The sequence below is a fragment of the Anas acuta genome, chromosome 2, assembly GCF_963932015.1.
Source record: "Anas acuta chromosome 2, bAnaAcu1.1, whole genome shotgun sequence".
Taxonomy (NCBI): domain Eukaryota; kingdom Metazoa; phylum Chordata; class Aves; order Anseriformes; family Anatidae; genus Anas; species Anas acuta.
The window spans coordinates 24,770,229-24,790,334 of NC_088980.1; the positions used below are offsets into that span (position 1 = coordinate 24,770,229).

Genomic DNA, 20,106 nt, shown 5'->3' on the forward strand with positions numbered 1-20,106 from the left:
CCCAGGGAGGTTGTGGAGTCTCCTTCTCTGGAGATATTCAAGGCTTGTTTGGATGCCTACCTGGGCAGCCTGCTCTGGGGAACCTGCTTTGGCAGGGGACTTGGACCCGATGATCTCTTGAGGTCCCTTCCAACCCCTACAATTATGTGATTCAGTGGTGGAGTCACTATCCCTGGGGGGGGTTCAAGGAAAGGTTTGATGTGGTGCTTAGGGACATGGTTTAGTGAGTGACACTGGTGGTAGTGGAGTGGTTGGACCAGATGATCTTGGAGGGCTTCTCCAAACTTAATGCTTCTGTGATCTATGTTACACTGATGAGAGGCTAGAGCCTGTGTTAGGAAACATCATGTGGAACATATGGAACAAGGTAGATAAGGCTGCAATTTGCAAGGTCCTGCAGTTTTGCCACCTAACTTAGCTCATAAAGGTGGCTTAAAAGAAAGCTGGAGAGGGACTCTATCCGGGAGTGTAGCCATGGAACAAGGAATGATGGCTTGGAACAAATGGAGGGGAGATTTAGATTAGAAGTGATGTGAGGAAGAAATTCTTCACTCAGAGCACAAAGCACACATGAGAATTAGGGCTGAAGATGCATCTTGCTTCTGTTCTTTTTTGTAAATAATAGAATGAAATTACATAAAAAGCAGTATTAAAAATAAACTCAGAGCACAGGATGGGAGATGGAGGGCAGCCCCTGTGGCTGAGGGGCAGCCTTTCTCTCTGGCAAGTCAAATGGCCTGGGGCAGCCAGCCCCAGAAAAGGGGCTCTCAGCCCCACCAACCCTCCTCTTTCTACCACATGAGGGCATCTTCCAGGCCTCCTCAGTCAGGCTCCATCCCAAGCATTAACTTGGAGCCCCCAAACACCACGGACATCCTGCAGGCTCACCTGCAAGATGTCCCAGCAATAAAGAACTCTGTTGCCAATTCTCAGGGGTTGTGTTGAGTGCTTCTTTCTCATCCCCCAGCCTTGTGTGAGAGGTGGCATCCCTTCTGTACAGAGCCTCGAGGAAGAGCACAAGACAGGACCCAGCTTCCTTCTAGCTGCTGCGCTGGGGTGACAGGAGGAGTCCCCAAAGGCCACCATGCACCTTTAACACTTGTGAAAATAGACACTATTTTTGTGAAAATAGTAGTGTGTAAGTGATTATAGGTGGCTAATTTCCTATATTAGGAGTGAGTTTCTATATGTGAATAATTGGTAGCAGCACACATGGAGAAGGCTGAGATACTCAGCAACTTCTTTGCCTCTGTCTGCACTGGTAGATGGGCTCCCCAAGTATTTCATTTCCCTGAGCCCGTAGATGGAGGCTGAGGGATAAAAGTCCCACCCACTGTAAGTGAAGAGCAGGTTCGAGACCTCCTGATGAATCTAAACAGGTACAAGCCTATGGTAATTGATGACATGAATCCCAGGGTCCTGAGGGAACTGGCTGATGTAGTTGCCAAGCCTCTCTCCAGCATAGTTGAGAAGGACTGGCATTCTGGCGATGTCCCTGGTGAGTGGAAAAATGGAAACATCATGCCCCTACTCTTCAACAAGTAAAACAAAGAACTGAACAAAGAGCACTACTCTTCAACAATTAAAACAATTAGGAGACATTTCTTCTCAGAAAGAGCAGTCAGGCATTGGGACGGGTTGCCCAGGGAGGTGGTGGAGTCACCATCCCTGTGGGTGTTCAAGGAAAGGTTGGACATGTATGGTGCTTAAGGACATGGTTTAGTGGGTAATATTGGTAGTAGGGTGGTGGTTGGACCAGATGATATTGTAGGTCTTTTCCAACTTTTATGATTCTGTATGAGTTTTTTTTGTTTTGTTTTGTTTTGTTTTTTCCCCTCCCCTTGACCTACCTGGTGGTCAGTTACAGGTGTGACCTCTTCTCTGTTTTCTCTTCTGTGGATGCATGCACTAAGGTGTCATGAAATGGCAGCCTGTCCTGGCACAGAGTTCAATGAAATGGGCTCTGTTTACCAAAACAAAGGAAAAAAAAAAGTGGGGGAAAAGTACTTAACTATCATTTATTAGCTACCTGCATGCCTAGCAAGCCAAGGATTGTTGTAATACTGAGGTTAGGTTAATGCAAGGGCTAGGAGACTGAGAGTTACCGGCATCATGCTCAGAACTTCAAATGTCCTTTTTTTTTTAAAGGGTACCATTAAGAATTACTGCATGTTCGATACAGTGTTGTAAAAATTAAGAGAAGTAACCACATTTTGGTACTTTAAACATACCAAGCACAAATGAGCCTCGTTTCTGAAACAGTGTTGTGGTTGATCAGATTGGATTGGGTTGATTTATCTGGCAATAACTGGAAAAAATGTTGAGCCCATGGGAACTGGTGACTTGAAGCCATTTACCACAAGTGGGCTCTGAGGAGCTAGAAGAAAGCTGAGGAGCTAAATACACCAGGACTGCAAGGAAAATTTTCTTAGTTGCAAAGAAAATTTACTGTGGAAAGTTGCAGCATTATGCAGAAGGGAAGGGAGAGTTTCAGGTCCTCAGAGTGCAACTGGTATATCCTAATGTAAGGATTACTTCAGAAAACATCAGGCAGAAGTTCTCAGTGAGCTGTCTGCGATGCCTGGGAAATACATCAAAGACACAAGCAACAAACTCCAGCAAAGTGTGTGCATGAAAGAAGCCTTTGTATACAGAAGGAACAAAACCAAACCAAACCAAACCAAAAACAACCAAACCAAACCAAACAAACAAAACCACAAACAAACAAAGCCACAACCCAAAACAACACAACTGATTGGTGTAAAATGATGATTGATACAGATACTGTAAATCTTGCTGCACGTTAGTAGCTGGCAGACAAATAATAGACAAAGACAACACATTTAAGCAGTTTAAAATGAACACTTGCTTCTACAGTGCTAATAAGTGTGTGGTACCTAGTGTCATTAGATAATTGTGAGGCGAAGGGATCAGACCATTTATGTGACTAATGAGAACAATAACGCTTGTGCTGATTTCTCTGTAGTATTTTTCTTAATGGAGTTCTTATAATTTTATTTCTCTTCCATAATTGAGTTTTATGAGCCTCCCGTAGCTCACTCTCACAGATGAGGGCTAGGAAGAAAATACGTGTCGGAAGATTTTGTTCCACAGCTGCCCACAGACTGCTGAGGTTTCTCCTGGGCTAGCTGAGCGCTATCAGAGGGATAAGACATTGAACAGTATCCAGATCTCTTGTGTAATCTGCCAAAAATTTCTGTGATTTTTCCCCTTTTTTCAGCATGTGCTAGCTGTGGCTGACAGGGGTCATGATGGTGACTTCTCAGACAACAGGCCTCCCTCCCTGTGGCTAACGTTGTGTCTGTCTCTTGGTGGACTACTGCTCCATCCTCTTATGTGCTTCAAGGCTGATTTGGAATGTCACATGTTTTAAAGGTGTTTTTATTCAGTGTTGCATCGTATCTGAAGTGTATAGAGGTGTTATGGGCTTTCATGGCTCCTTGTAGTTTCTAGGGGCAGTACAAAATTTTGGTCTTAAGTTATAAAATCCTTTGTGGTTTGGGGGTCTGGTTAGCTTTGCAGTCATTTCTGTCTCCAGCTTTCATCCAGAAGTGGAAATCTGTTTGGATGCCTCAGCTAATGGTTTTTAGATTCTGTTGGGTCATTTGAGGCCCTGTTGGTCGAAACTGCTTTTATCCTGCTCTAAAGAGTGCCTAATGGTCTTTGCAATAAACTGAGGCTTTATTTGAGCTGTTTTGCCGAGGTGGTTTTTTTGATTGGTTAGGAGTGAAGACAGAAAACATGCATCTGGTTTTAGAGTTTGATGATGTGTTGTTTTTGTGTTTGACTCAAAACACGCACTTTTACCATTTCTATGTACTCAGAAATGTTACTAGTCGTATTTGTGGCCAACCAAGAAAAAAAACAGGCAGCCAGGGAAGTGTGCTTGGGTTCTCTAAAGATAGAAGATGAAAATAGCAGAATCTTTAGGAAGACATGAATAGCACACGCCTTAGTACAACAGTTGGATTGAGTAACATTCGGGGAAAATAAAGCATTTCATGAATGATTGAGAGCCACCATCACTTAGTTAAAGCACAATTTGCCTAGCAAAGTTAATCTATAAAAAGAAGATTTCAGTAAAGACAGACAGTGCTGAACTGAATAGCCTTCATAGCAATTGGAACAATTTAACATTTTATTTATTTATTTTTTTTTAATGGAATTCATCCTAGGGAAGCAAGAAAAGAATTCAGAAATGAGGACAAACAAGATTTTTTATAAAACTAAAGGTGTATGGTGGGATGCTTGAAAGGGTGTGAATGTGCTTATGTTTGTGTCTGGTTTTGTGTGTATGTTTGTTTATTTTCTGTAATACCCAGGGTGTTGAGAAAAACACTTGTAAAGAGAAAAACTAGAAAACAATGTTGCTATTTTTCTGTATTTAATATACAATACTTACTGCATCTGTATTCATTTTACATTTTTAGATAAAAGAAAAATATAGCTCGAAGAGTGAAGTAAACTTCAGGAAAGCAGTTTTAAATACAAAACAAATTTCTTGCCTTTTTACTTTCCAATAATTTGGGAACAACTAAAAAGAACCTGACACCGTGAACATTTTTATTATATCGATTTTCATACTGAACCCTCAGCACCCAACAATAAATACACAACTTTGCTTCTCTTGCACTGCCAGCAGCAAAACGTTCAGTTCCAAAGGACTGTAATTCTGATATAATACAACATTGATAACCTTCTGTGTGCCTTAATTTAATTTTGCCATATTGACACATGAGTAGTTCTGCAGTCCACCATCTTTACAAACTTGTAAAAGCTAAAGAATATGTTATGTGGTAAGGTGCATGCTTGAAAGAGTATGCTCCGATGAACTTCAATGCAGTCGATGTAAAGTAGCCCCAACAGAGGGTGTTCCTAAAGCAGAAAGCCTCATAGGGTGAAATTTGGGACACAGAGCAGGCATGCAGTTAGATCAAAGGGCTTTGTTTGAAAGCTTGCAAAGAGAGCTCTAGAGTTTCCAAAGTGTTTGCATTATTTCCCAGCCATTCTGTACAGCAGAAACATGGTTTTCCCAATGCGTATATGGTAATCAGCAGCTGTGCAAGAAGAGGAGAGAGGCTGCGAGATTTCATGTACAGCAATGGTGCAATATTTCTATATACCACAGTTTGCATTTTGTAGCCCCTTGATGTAATATGTATGAGCAAAAGGTAAACCAGCATATTTAAGTAACAATTCAAGAAATCACGGTTGCAATTTTATGCATCTCTGTAGGTCATACTGTATTTCACACAGAGGTGATTTTAATGCTGAACAAAAAGAATGTAAAGAACACTGAATAGTAATTATTAAGCACACAGAATAAAAAAAATGATGCACCTTTAAAAGAAACAGTAACACACGCACCTTTTCATGTTTGTACCCTGATTAAAAGAACATCTTGAATTTCAAGTATGAAGTGATACAGTGAAATCATGTCCCGTGAATAGGTATCAATGGTAGTCTAGGTAGTACAGTTTGCACTGTTAGGTAACTTTCCACCTTGCAAAAGAAAATCCTACTGCATATGTAGGTAAAGTGACTTGAAAAGCTAAAACGCTAGGTGCCAGCTGGTTCGCTGGTATAAGCTGATACAACGCTGTAGAAGTCAACAGGACTATGCTGATTTTCACCAGCAAAGTACATGATCTAAGGTGAATTAAGAAAAAAATATTTGAAACTGCTTTGCATGTTTTCCCTTGAATAAGCAAGTCCTAGACATCTCCAGAGCAATTGATATTACAAAAAGCAAAACCAAAAGAGCACAAAAGAAGCCAAACAGCATTATATGCTGTTTTAACTTATTGATTTTTTTTTTAATTTTTTTTTTTTTTTTGTAAAATCATACTGAGAAATCAAGAAGTAAAGGCACTGAGGCATATTTTGATTTCCTAATGGATGTTGGCCTGATGTAATATCAATTAATAAGGTTACTCTGGATGTGTCTCAGAAACTATCCTCACTGTTTGTAGTATTCTGTAAACCTGAAAGCACCAGTTTTAATAATGCCGTTTGCGACTGTAACTTATCTTGCAGATTCTGAAACAGGAATCCCATAAGGGTTACAAACAGGCTTAACTTCATACAATTCTTTTAACTTCAGTGGAATTTGTAACGTGTAAGTAAGGCACACATGGAGTGTCTGGAGCAGTGAGAAGTGAATCTTATTTCTGGTACATTTCTGTACCAGCACCGTGCTTTTCTCCACATTTCCCAATGCCACTAAGAAGTGCACTTCCAAACTTTTGTATACAAAAGTAATGAGTAGGAATTTTGAGAGACATAATGTTACTAGAGTTAAGATTTTTGTCACGCATTATATAGTACTCTTGCTGATTTACTAAGCTTAAATATCTTTACATAGACCTGAGCTGCCTGACGCTGAAATTTGTAGACTTAAAGGGTCAAATACTTGGTTTAATTTAACTGTAGTCAGTCGAGTTACAGTGAGAGTAAATTACACTAAATGATTTAAAATACTTTGACACCCCAATCCTATTTCATGCAATTGTCCATGCACAAAAGAATATCTAAATTTGCTGCCTTTGTGCTTTTGTATAGCTAACAATCTTTTTTAAAGCCGAGATGGGCAATTTTATTGCTGTACAAGATGTACTTCAGTTACAAGATGCTACTCAAACATGGCCCCTGGTTTAAGTGTCTGGAATTGACAGATACCTGCTGGAACTGCTACAAACAAAATAAAGCCAAAGGCAGCCTATGTAATATTTTCTAATTTTAATTTTTCAGACAACATTCCCCCACTATTTGTAAAATTAGCTCTACAATAGCATTTCAAAGTAATCTGCTTAATCTTTTACATATTTAAACAAACAAAAAATACCCTAAAGCATAAAAAATACTACATCTGAACACACATACTAATCTAGTTGCAAAACTCAAGGTACAGTATGAAGCTTATTTAATTTTTTTTTTTTTGACTGATCTAGCTTTCTGCCTCTCTATGAAACTAGCTTCACTTCAACAGCCAAAATGTATACTAAATGCAAATAAACAATTAAGCAGCAAGACTCGACACATTTTTTGGCAACTAACCTTTTCACAGGACTAGTGTGTTTTCATAAGAAATAATATACTGAATTATAATAGCAATAATTTAGGTTAATGTCAAATAACTCACAGATAAATGCGTCCACATTTTCAATAAACACTGACCCCCTTTCTGGGTGTCTTGGTGCTGCTATTAACCATGTGTCCCCACAACTACGACCGATCACTAAACGAAAGCCTTTTTCTGCAAATACTTTTATGAGCAATTCTAGGCACATGAGTAGCCCCTCTCAGCTCTGTGGGGCTCCTCAGGTGAGGCACCATATTCAGGTGTTTGCATACTCAGGCTTTCAGACCAAAGAGTATCAAGCTGGTGAGGAACATACACTCTTACACAGAAAGTAGAAGACAGACATACAGATGAAAGCTCTCTGCGGTGCTTTCAGGAGTTATAATATAAACATTTCCAAAGTTTACAGTTCAACTCCTAAGACATCATTTTGAAGGCATAATTTCTCTTTAACTAGAGCATTCAAAGACATTATACTTTTAAAGCTGTTCAAAGTAATGCAGCTAAATATTACACGAAAAATAAAACCCATACAAGATTCAATGGCAGAAGTAGACCACTTAAATGAATTGGAATGAAATGGACCATAAATACATTAATCTGAATGCTTGAAAAGAATTTACAAAGGACTTAAATACTGGAAAGGAAAGAATAAACGGGTGCCTGTGGGCTTGCTTTCAGTGCCAAAAACATATAGCTTTGTGTAGAAAACAGATTCTATCAGAAAAATAAAAGGCGACTTTATATTTTCTCTTTCTTAAGTATTTTAAAATGAGTTTCTTGCTTTAACAGAAGTGGCTGCTTTGCCTGTAAAAGAGTGCATGGCTAAGATTCCTTGAGACTTGTTTAGACCCTTTTCCATGGGAACTGGCTCTCATTTCTTACCAAAAAGCACCGCTGTAAGGTAAACTTCTTTAGCCCACCTTGTCGTGACTATAAGTGGGTTGTAGGAGGGAGGCTCAATCTCCAGGAAAAGAGATTTTGAACACTGCAGAGAATGACAGCAAGATTATTAAGTGGTGCTGAATACAAGGAAGGTGTCACAGATACTGGGTTTTATTTGCTGGAATCTAAACTGAAACAACTGATACATTTAATACCAACCACCAGAGAATGATCCAAATTTTTAGACAGTGCTGACCTACTCTGGTTTTGATCTAGTAATCTAGAGTAATGCTTTTCTATTCAATTTATTATGCACAACAGGAAGGACAATGGAGGTGGTGGAGGTGAGTCACAACAAAGGAAAACAGCTGGAAAACCACTGGGTTGACAGACATGTAGGACAAAAAAGGAAAAGGACAGAGCAACCTCTGCAGTCCCTGCTGCTCACAGTTCTACTTCCATCCATTCGGCCTCTAATCTCATGATATTGCAGCTCTTCTATTATGTTACAATAGGTATCTTCAGTTCAAAACGTGCATGGCAATCAGTACCTCAGACAAGCCCATTGCCACTGAGCTTGTATAAGCCACCCTGTACAGCAATGCATCTGCAAACTTCCTGCCAGCATCCAAAGTCTGATGTACTTTCCATTGTAGTCCCAACCCATAGTTACACCCCTCCTTTGTTGCAAGGGACTCCAGGATAAAGTCCCTGCAAAAAAATCCTGATGGAATTTGTGTCTTGCTGGAAAAGGATTGCAAAGCACTTTAACTAGCAGGCTGTAGACCCAGGCTTTACTTTGAACTCTGAAGGGTGGCTGTTGGAGATAACACCATTATCCACCTGGAGTAAAGCACTTTGTCCTTTCCCACCATATGCCCAGAGTTCACAGTCATCCTTTAGGAAGGTGAGAGAGGTCTCCTAGGGGAGTTCTTACCAATACCACTGTTTAAAATGCAAAAATGTCCACTGCTATAGAAACAGCAAGCATGCTATCCCCTCCAGATCCTGTTAACACTTTTTCTCAGGAGAATATATTGGGGTCATTGTCTGACTGTGCCTAGTACTTGTGGCAAGGCTCTGTACTCATATCTGCCACAGCATGAGCAAAGGAATGAGCTTGATTGCCTGCATGCGCCCATGCCATCTTGAAAGTTGGGACCCCTCATAGAGGGAAGGTCTTCTAGGTGCTCTGACTCTTGCTGGGAGAAGACATTTCCCTGGGAATAGTGATCTCTGGGAAGAAGAAGGGAAAAGGGGTGAGCAGGAGGAGGCTGGCATTGTTAGTCTTGTTTGTATCCTTTAAAAACTTCATGTAGCAGAAGAATCACTGGCTGCTCTTGTAAACACACACAGACAGTTGTCCAGTGATCTTCTATACTTACTAAATAATCGTATGAATCCAAAATAGTTTTGACTGATCGAACACATTATGTTCAATCTAATCTACTCCTGCTCATGTCTTTGCTTGAGCCAAAGAGTGTAAAAATAACAAACATTTTGCCATATTCTTCTGTATCAATTCCCAACTCCTAACGAGAAGCAAGGGAAAATGAGAGAAGACATCACTGTCTGCCTGCAAACAGGAGGGCTGCAGAATCACAAGGTAGTAAATTAGCTCACAGCTTTTGAATGGCTGAGCAAGGTCAGCTACAAGTGATAGGTGACCAAGTGTTGACACAGGTGAGAGGGAGCAGGGTATTGAAGGGCTGTTAAGGACTAGGATCTCCAGGTATACTTTTGGTGTTACACCAGGATGATCTGGGATAAGGAAAGGAGTCGATAAGCTGCTGGGTGATCTATCACTATATATATATATATATATCACCAATGCCAGAGAAGTACAGTGTAGAATTAAAGGCTTCCTATTCCTAGAACTGCAAAATTTGTCTCTGTGCCAAGCCTAGTTGCTCATATTTAATGCAAGGACCAAAATAAGGCGCTCTGTGCCATTCCTTACCATGTCACCCATACACATGAACTAAACCTACACAGACCTTGTACTCCCTATTTCTGTGCTGCCTATTTCTGGAGGCGGCACAACAATAGTTAACGGTAGCTCTGAGGCTGGCACAGCAGCTTGGAAAGCTCCATTCCTGCTGTACAACCGATGAAAAGACACCCTCTTCCCTGGCAGACGGTTCTGCAGCATCACTTACACTGGGTGTCCAACAGGCTCTCAGACTTGCTCATGCAAGGCAGTGAACCACCTGGACTGATCCAGACAAATCTGCGTGTGCATAATCTCATTAAAACCCAAGTACTCAAACACATGCCATTTTGGATTGGCAAAGAATTTTCCATTTGCTGCAGGAGTCAGCTTTTAATGCACAATGATTCTTCACACTACTGGGTGCCCTTACTGATACATTCTTCATGTCTGCAATTAGTCTACTCTTGAGCTGTCTCAACAGCCTTTTTTTTTTTTTTTTTTTTTTTTTTTTTAATATATCTACATTGAAAAATCACTTACACAAAATCTGATTTAATAAATACAGCTGTTGCTGTCTTGAAAAACTGCACTGGCACTCATGACTTGAGTTAGCACATCAAGGATCTGGAGCTAAAATCCTGTGCAAGAGCACCGCTTTATCATCTTCGCTCTGAAAGTGAATGACAGAAGAAAACAAAAAAACATGGAAAAAAATTCTTCCCCCTACACTTAAACATAACTTTTCCACATGTTCAAATTCACTTTCCCAAATTGTCCTGAACTCTCCTATCTCTACCCACTTTTCCTACCTTTGCAGCACTTTGCAATTTTCCTCTCTCATCTAGATAATCAAAATTGATCCTAACATTCAAGAACATAAACAAACAAATAGTCCCACAAAAGTTTATAAAAGGAAGAAAGGTCGCTAGAAAATGGTAGCTGCCTCCTACCATTAATGCATGGCAGGAACATACAGCAGAGCGTGGCTTCTTTCTGCACCTACAGAAACAGCACACTGCACAGCTCAGAGTGCTGGGCATAGCCAGCAGCAGTAACAAGAGTTGGGAAGATTAATAACATTAAGTATGATTAGGGTAGGGCTGATGATTTAATAACATGTCAAATGTATGAAGCATGGAATAAGAGGAAAGGTTGCATACTACAGTCCGTTAATTATACTCTCTTCAGAAGTAATTGCATGAAGGAAGCTAACAATCAAATATTTGTGAAAATTCATTTTCCGTTTAGTGGCAAAGACAGTGCTGCTTGGCTGGGCTTAACATGAGCATGTCAATGGGAGCAAGTATCAGTGTAAACATTAGAAAATTTGCTTGGCATCTGGGTGGGTTTAAGGTGCAGAAAGCTAACTAGTGTGGATGCAACTATAGCATGCTCCAAAATGGACAGTGAGCTTGAGAGCTTTACAGCATATCTGTGTATACGTCACCAAAGTAAACATTACCTGCTTTCCCTTCTCCTTTCAAATAGTATAGGTAGCTTTAGTGCAAATGAACATTAAAATGCTTATTAGAGTAAGTTCATACCTGGATTCTTCCTTAAAACCCTATCAACTTTGAGAAGTCAGTGAAAGAGTCTCAGTTTCAATGCATATTTAATACACATTGTTTGTATTTACATTTCTCACTTTATAAATACTCTCCTTTTCCCTTATCCCAGAAATATCTTCCCAATAGTTCCTTGAAATCTTTTTTTGTTTTATCTTTACTAATGTCAGTTTTTTTAAAGGCATTATATTTTGTCTGATCTTCTCTGGAAACAAGCTACTCTACCGTGATCACCAAGTATCAAAATAGCCATACCAGAATCTCTTGCTTTCTGTAGCCATTCAAGACAAACACACAACATTTACTACACCTTAAAGAATGATATTTAGCTAGTTTCTGCAAGCACTTTGTGAGCTGTTTTTGTGCACACTATTCCTAAGTGTATTTTATGGTTCTTTTGCCAGGTATATACTGCATATCTGTATGCAATACATGTGAAGCTTCAGACTAAAGGGAATAAATTACACTTGCCAAAAGTATAATTGTCAGTTTGTATGTCCACATCTTTCTTCTTTCAATGGCTTAGCTCGTTTAAATCAATGAAAAAGCTTCTTATTGTTTTACAGAAGTTACTGGGATTTCATGGTTACTGAGTTGGTCCAGAAACTGGAATTATATTACAGTCATTATTTAACAAGTCACAAAACACAGAGATATAATTAAATAAATAGCTCACAGATAGAACTCCTATTTGAGTTGCACAGCCTGTTAGATTACTCAAATTGTAGTCATATTTTTGCACACCTCAACTGTATTTGCACACACAAAAAAATGGATATGATAATGAAACCTGGTAGGTATCATTAGGCATATACAATCCCACTTACTTTTCTAGAGATTGTTTCTGATTTTTTTTTTCCTCATGGAAAATATCTGTATAACTCTAATACTTAGCAATCAAAAAGAAGTAAAAGTGATAGCTTATGAACAGTCAGTTACTGAAGATTTCAGTATATAACATGCTATTCTCTGTGAATTTAAAAATAAATTTCTTATTTTTTCTCCCACAATTGCAGTTTGGAAAAACATTTTTTTTTTCCTAATATGTTAATGTCAACAGAATCACACATTAAGAGAAGAGTGAAATCCTGTTAACATCAAGAAAGCTCTTCATATTTAGAAGCAGTTTTGAGGCAATACAATAAATACATTAGTTTCCGAAGCTTCTGATCAGTTCAAGCTCCAAGCATAAAACAACAGATTACTCTAATAGGCTAGTATCTTCTAATTCACATTGTACATAAAATTCCATCTATTCCTGAAACTATTGCATAAGAAAAATACTAACAAAGTGGTTCTATAAAACAGGGTTCTTAGAAGAATCTTCCTCATTATTCAGCTGTGTATTATACATGGCACATAATTAATGTCGACTTTTAAACCAAATTGCGTGGTTTATGATTCATAAACATATTTAACAACTGATGTGTTTTCAGTTGTGAGTCAGATAAGTGCTCAAGTTTGTTGGCTGAAGGACCAAACCATCATGTTTTTTCTGTATTTTCCATAATAAAATTGGCCAGGTGGCCAAGAAGGCCAACGGCATCCTGGCTTGTACCAGGAATAGTGTGGCCAGCAGGATCAGGGAGGTGATCGTCCCCCTGTAGTCAGCTCTGGTGAGGCCGCACCTCGAGTGCTGTGTTCAGCTTTGGGCCCCTCACTACAAGAAGGACATCGAGGCCCTGGAGCATGTCCAGAGCAGGGCTACAAAGCCTGGAACACAAGGCCTGTGAGGAGCGGCTGAGGGAACTGGGGTTGTTTAGTCTGGGGAAGAGGAGGCTCAGGGCAGACCTCATTGCTCTCTACAGCTGCCTAAAAGGAAGGGGTGGGGAGCTGGGGGTTGGCGTCTTCTCACAGGTAGCTAGTGACAGGACTAGAGGGGATGGCCTCAAGTTGCGCCAGGGGAGGTTCAGGTTGGAAATTAGGAGACATTTCTTCTCAGAAAGAGCAGTCAGGCATTGGAACAGGTGTTCAAGGAAAGGTTGGATGTGGTGCTTAGGGACATGGTTTAATGGGTGATATCAGTGGTAGCGTTGGACCAGATGATCTTGAAGGTCTTTTTCAATCTTAATGATTCTGTGATTCTAATACCAGAGAGAATTATCCCTTTGGATGATAAAACACGCTTCTCAAAGACAGTGAGTAAACTTGTGAAAAGTAGTATGGCACAGTATTTCTGTCTTATTCTCCAAAACGACCTTCAAGTATGAAAACCATGCAAAAGTTACATTGCTGGGTAACATCCCCCAATGCAGGACATGCTCAAATACAATAACTTGCTGTTTTCTTGCATGTGAAAGGCTCTATACATGTAGCACCAAATTCCAAAGTTTTGCAAACACGATATCCTACTTTTTTGGTCTGTTTTAACAGAGAAAGAAGAATGAAAAGTACTCTTAACGTTTCTCACAGTAGACTAATGTGCTGAAAAAACAGTGGAGTGCGGGCACAGCCTACACAGAAATACGCACAAAACCTATTCTTAGAATTTTACTTGTCACACAGAAGACAACACAGGTGTACACAAAATTAAGGTTAAGTGAGGAGGTGCACAAAGAAATTCTTTTAAATTCATCCCTTCTGGGATGCTGGAATAAAATAAGCAACACTTGGTAGCAGGGGCACAGGGACACTGGCACTATGTAGCTATAGAAAATTTGTAAGAATCTTGTTGGAAACAGCATCTGTGAGTGCCACTGAAATCTGGTTTCCATATGGGTGCTCAAAGAGAGGAACTGGAGAGCTAGACAGAGTATGGGGACTGGGTGAAGAGAGAAAGGGGCTGCTCCAGGCATATTGCTATGGCTCAGCACTTCAATACCTGGCTTTGGTGATGTTTTCCCTTGGCTATTGGGTCTGCTTTTCCTGCAGAATTATGTAGCAGTGACAAAAAAAAAAAAAAAAAAAAAAAAAGGTTTGTTGGAGATGGAAATTGTTCCTTCTGTTACTCAGAACATCCTGTTGTCTAGTGGGTAGAGCACAGTGTCTGCTTGTGGGTGTTTTAGGAGCTAAGCAACTAACCCTACTTTTAATATATTTTTTTGCCAGTGTTTTTCAGCTGCTGTTGAACCAGTCCTCTAGAACATATACATATGGGCATAGTTATTGTGAAGAATTGCACTCAAAAATGTTATTTAAAGGGTGTATGAAAAGTTGTCATCTCAGTCTGGAATATCTGTGAAGAGGAGCAATTTTTTCACATGTATAATTCCTACATCCTACACATACAGCAGTAATGAGTACAGAAACTTCAAGACTACAGCCATACCAGTGAAATAAAAAGAGTAAGGGCATGGCTTGAGCACAGCCCCACAGCTGTCTCTGTACTGTCTCATTTTTAGCATGATTCCCAGCATGCTTTCAGCCAGTGCCAGCACTTTGCCCAGCCAGGGGACATGCCTCCTCAGTTTACTAGTGTAAGTGAAGCCTCATAGCTTGGCAGGGAAAATGGGAATCAGATGAAGCCTAAGGCATGTCAGAGAGGACTACTGGAATTTCTTCCTGAAAAGATTTTGAAAAGGAGGTTGTTTGAAAAGTCCTTATGCCTTTGAATCCAGTCCCTTGGTACCACAAGGGAAAAAAAGATCTTTGCCCTAACCCTGTCAAGACAGATTTCCTTTTTTCTTGCTGCCATTCCCATGGAAGGATGTTGCAGAACCAAAAATTAATGCAACCTCTTCCAGTCTTTCTTCTGAATACTCCCACTTATAACCTGATCCTATATTAGACGACATACAGCACCACGTTGCAGAGGCTCTACTTCTGATTCCATAGGCCAGCTCCTGCTTTTCTCTGCTGCTCTCTTGAGCTCTACTTCCAATACCATGCATTGGTAAATTCTGCTCCAGTAGTTTACTTTCTTGCAATTTCCATATTTTCGTTAGTTCTTGGGCCCACACTAAGCAACCTTTGGCTTAAAGTGTTAACTTCCCTCTTTTTGTTTCACCCTAATAATTTGCTTACAATCAGAAATCAAACACACACACACACACACACAGGAACACATTTTCACCCTATGTTAGCTCTTGGAGAGCTCTGGGAGAGTTCCCTGACAGCTGCTGGAAAACCACACCAGCTGAATGCCCTGATACAACATGTACGATAGCTTGGTGGCAGGTAAAATCCAGAATATTTTAAAAAGTGCTAAACCATGTAGAAAACTTCTATTTGCTGCTCTGGCAAGATTCTCCTAAAAGTTGGGTCTGATTGTTCTAATTAGTGTTTAAAAATTGTTAAAAAAAATAATTCTGGCCTATTTTTTCCCATGAATGTCAAAAACCTATTCACACTCAGGTCCATCAAACCATGGAGGAATAGGGCTGGTCCAACACCAGTGCAGTAGATTTGCCATTCTTTTTGGGTGTAGGAGAGGAGAGAATGACAGAAATGAGGCCAAGATTAGAGGAGTTAGCTGCTGTGACCGCTCCCTGGCCTTCAGCTTGCCACTCGCAGAGCTTCCAAAATTCTTGTGCTATGCATCTGTATTATCTCGGTGTGCGGATGCCTCGTACACGCTCTTGCCAGGCCTAATTTGCAACTTTCCTGTTCATGCTGGTAGGTTTCGAGTACGTATCATTCTGGGCATGAAGAAAAACACAGGCCAATGCATGCATGCATGCAAGTGGTCCTTTTAAAACCTGTCCTATTTGAAGTAGGCATAATTTAACCATAAATCACATGGTTAAGCATCTAACAGTAAAGAAAAGCTTTATCCAAGAGACTGGTAAAATCTACTCACTCTCTTAGCAATGGACTGTGTCCCAGACAGTGCAGATACCTGAAACAGAGTCAACAGTGAAGTCCACCACAACAGCCAGTATGCCACAGGTCTGAGAAACCTGCCAGGGAGACAGCTACATGTTCCCTTACCAGATCCAGAAAAAATACATTGCTCAACTCAGTGCTCAGGACCTGCTTCTGCCAAGCATGCTGTGAGGAAGGGTATGATGCTGGCTCAGTAGCTAGACAAGATGAAGTAGAGATGAAGAAGAGAGTAGCCTAAGGGACTGTCATAGGAGTAAGCAAAGTTAGCTGCCTCACTTATCATCAGTTATACTGCAATAGTGTGTATTTATATATTCATGGTAAGGGCTAACTCAGACCAATTTTCTCATAGCAGGTCATATCCAGGTAAATGCACTGAAATCATGCTAGGGAACAGCTTTTATGGATTCAAAATACTTCTTTTTTTTCCCATTACAGTATTAAAAAAATAAAAGTTTCTTTTAAAAATACTGAAAATATATTTTAGTTAAGGTAAAAGTACTAAATATAAAAAATTAATGTAATATTTAATATAACTGTGCTATAAAGACACGTGAATTGCTCAGTTATTTTGACATTCAATAATGGCACATTAGCCCTAGTGGAGAAGCATGTGCCAGTATACCCACATGGTGGTTTAGGAGAGAAGCTCATGCATTTCTGCATAGAAAACAAGTCTTCTTAATAAATGACATCTGAGAGATTTTGTGACAGTAATGTTCATGCACTTGTGATGCATGGGGGGTGTTGCAGGTAAGGCAGCGCAGTACACAGCATGCAAGTCAGCACAAATAAACACCTGTACTTCTTTACAGGTATAGGATTCCCTGCTTCTAATCTGGAAGTATTTTGTCTGTGTTCCTTTTCAGCTGATAATGAGAACAAGTTAAAGGCACAAACCTGTATTCATTTTCATTGGCTCTGCTCATGTCTTTGAGCTGCATACCAGAAAATTCAGAACAAGATAGAGAAAATGTGCTTGCAGCTGTTTCCAGGGAGAAATGATGGGTTAGATGATGGGCTAGAAGGTGCATGTATTCCAACATAAACTGACTATGTGGAAACTGAATGGATCTTTAAGAACAGGATCCTATAAGTTTCTTTAAAATACTTGCTTTTGAAACATGCACACAAACTTAACTGGATAATAACTTGTTTGTGTATGAGGAAAAACTAAAAGTTGAGACATTTATTATGAACACCATCATCACTATTATTTTTATAGAGCAATTAAATGATAAAATAATCCATCCAAGTTTTCAACTGGGGAAGCACCTGCATATAGTCTACAATGCACAGTAGCTGGATGTATTAATGTATGTATCAGTTAACTGCAGGTTGCAGAGATCTGATATTTCAATGCCATTCTTTAAATATCACTTTAAGAGATCACATAATAATAATAATAAAAGTACCAAATCATGCTTCAGCAGCTAGAGAGAGAGATTGCATCATGTTTTGGCAGTGACTTGATCATCCTACTCCACACTGGCAGCATTCAATATTAAAATGATAAAATGGCAGCAAAACTGGTCAGCAGCTTCTCTTCGTCTGGAGTTTTCCCAGGTAGATAAACAAAACAAAAACAAAACAAACATAAAGCTGCAATGGGAGCAGGTCGAAACCCTGTTCCTTGCATCGCTCTGATGAAAGTACACTAGATTGGTTTCCTTGGATAAGCACATCATAATCCCAAAATAAAAGATAGGTGTTTAAAACCTCCAAATAATGATCTTCACTATAACAGCTATGTGGTTTATAGGGGTCAGTGGCCTTGTCAGCTACATGTCTTGTTCATTTATAGGTTCATCTTCAGTCAGCATTATGATGCATTCACCTCACTGGAGTTTTGGCTGGATGACATGTGAGAGTCCAGATTCTCCTTGCATTTCTCCAGATCATGGAAATATGGGTGAGACAGGGCAACATAGGCAGATATTCTCTTGGCTGGATTGAACGCTAAGCATTTCTGTAAGTATGAAAAGAAGTTGGTTTTAACTACAATGTAGAGTTATAATTGCTAACATTGCAAGTCAGTGTCAATTATTTATGCATGTCACTGTCAATTTACAATCAGTATGAGGCACAACAGGGGCACAGGTCACAGCAGTTGCTGCATGTTAAGATAGTTATGCATATTAAAACAAGCAGTTGGGTTACAGTATAGCATCCTGAAAGCTAATAGAAAATAACAAGTTCGAAAATTAAGATATCCATAGTCTAGGCAATCCCAGAATTCAGGTTTTCTTGAATTCAGATGCACAGGACATCTGTCTCATAGACTGCAGGGAGCAACTATTCATGAATAGCTTCTGAATCCCCCCAGTATTCAATATACTCATCTTCTGTGGGTATAACCCAGATTGTGTTATAAGGTTTATGTTAATTCCTAAACTCAATGTTTCTATAGGTGTTGGGTCTTTGACTTCATACCCTTTGTATGTTAATGTTTTGTGTTTGCTTTCCTAGATCTTTTGGAAAAACAAAACAAAACAACTCCCCCCCAAAAAAACAAAAAACAACCAAAACCAAAAACCAGAACATTTCCATTATGCTGAAATAAAAGAAGAGTCTGAAGGAACATTCAAAATTCATCAATGCCAGTCTGTAAGTGTGCTGAAAGCTCTGCTCCTCATGCTGGTCAGCACTATTGTCTCCTTATATTTTTCACTGACTTCATGTTACAGTATTGTTGTTTTGTAATTTAGTTATCTGAGCTTTAACTGTTTGTTTATTCTGTGTCTGTATTGGATCTGGCATACTGCAGTCTTGGACTCTCGCAGTGACTTTTAATAAGTAAATATCCACATGACTTATCACTGAGGTGAAACCTTTAGATCACAGCTTTCTGCCACAATAATGACAGCAGTGGGGCTGGTCAGTGTGTCAAACACTCCCAGACAGATACATCCTTTGAGATGGAAGTAGGGGATTCCACTTTTTGTAGGTAACAAGAGCAATGACAACCTTAAACTGCATTTCATTCAGCCATTTCAGAGCTGTGCTAAAGTGATCACAGATCTTGGGTCTATTCCTCTTAAGTTAAATGTTTTCTGCCTTGTTCCAAACCCTGCTTGCTTGTTGCAGATACATTTTTGTTCCCTGCTTTTCATTCTAATTCCACTGTTTATGTTCAGGTGATGGTAGACTTCCATTCTGAGGTTCCCTCATAAAAGCTTTCATATCATCCCACTGGGAATTCTCCCTTTTCTTCCTAGCTCTACTTTGCTTGCTGTTTTTCAAGATCCGTATCCCTGCCTTTGTCCAGCCAGCTCAGAAATTCCACTTCTCATCTTTTTGTCTAACAGTAACAACTTCCCACCTCACCATCTAGGCACAGGTATTTTTTTCTTCTTCCCTCCCATCAATGTCTCACACTCACTGAGCTCATTGACATGCTTTAGTCCTTGTTGTTCTCAAAATCTTGTTATTTTCCCATGTCTAGCTTCCATTCCCAAGCTGCCTGCAAGCACAAAAGATGCATTTCTCCCATCATTTCAAGTGTCCAGATGCAGTCCACTTTATCACATCTGCAGTTATAAGGACAGTGGAGAATGACCTGCTGTTATATAGAGATAATTTGGCTGGAGCTAGGAACGGCTTGAAGGGATGCAGGAAATCTTTCAAGATTTGCACTGACCCCACTCTACTGAGCTCAAGTGAACCAAGTTCTTTCAAAGGCTTCCAGAGAGCAAATATAGCTAGATTTCAACAAGCACAGCAAAAGGCAAACTCTGAGGCAAGACCATTCTCAATATTCAATTCCAAGACTGAACTTGAGATTCAAGGATTCTAAAATATCTGTAGAAATATTGAAAATAATTTAATTAAATTCAATCTTACCAGCTTTACCAGCA

The 20,106-nt window shown here is 39.7% G+C and overlaps 1 protein-coding gene across 2 annotated transcripts in view; it reads right to left on the minus strand.

Annotated features, from left to right (window-relative positions):
* Nucleotides 1–4,388: 4,388 nt before the first annotated feature.
* CDK6 (cyclin dependent kinase 6) overlaps nucleotides 4,389–20,106 on the minus strand; it is a 140,811-nt gene continuing 125,093 nt past the window's right edge. For both annotated transcript variants that reach the window (XM_068673955.1, XM_068673956.1), the window contains exon 8: nucleotides 4,389–18,218. In XM_068673955.1, the coding sequence (XP_068530056.1) occupies nucleotides 18,072–18,218 (147 nt within the window). In that variant the 3' untranslated portion in view covers nucleotides 4,389–18,071. The remainder of the gene's footprint in view (nucleotides 18,219–20,106) is intronic.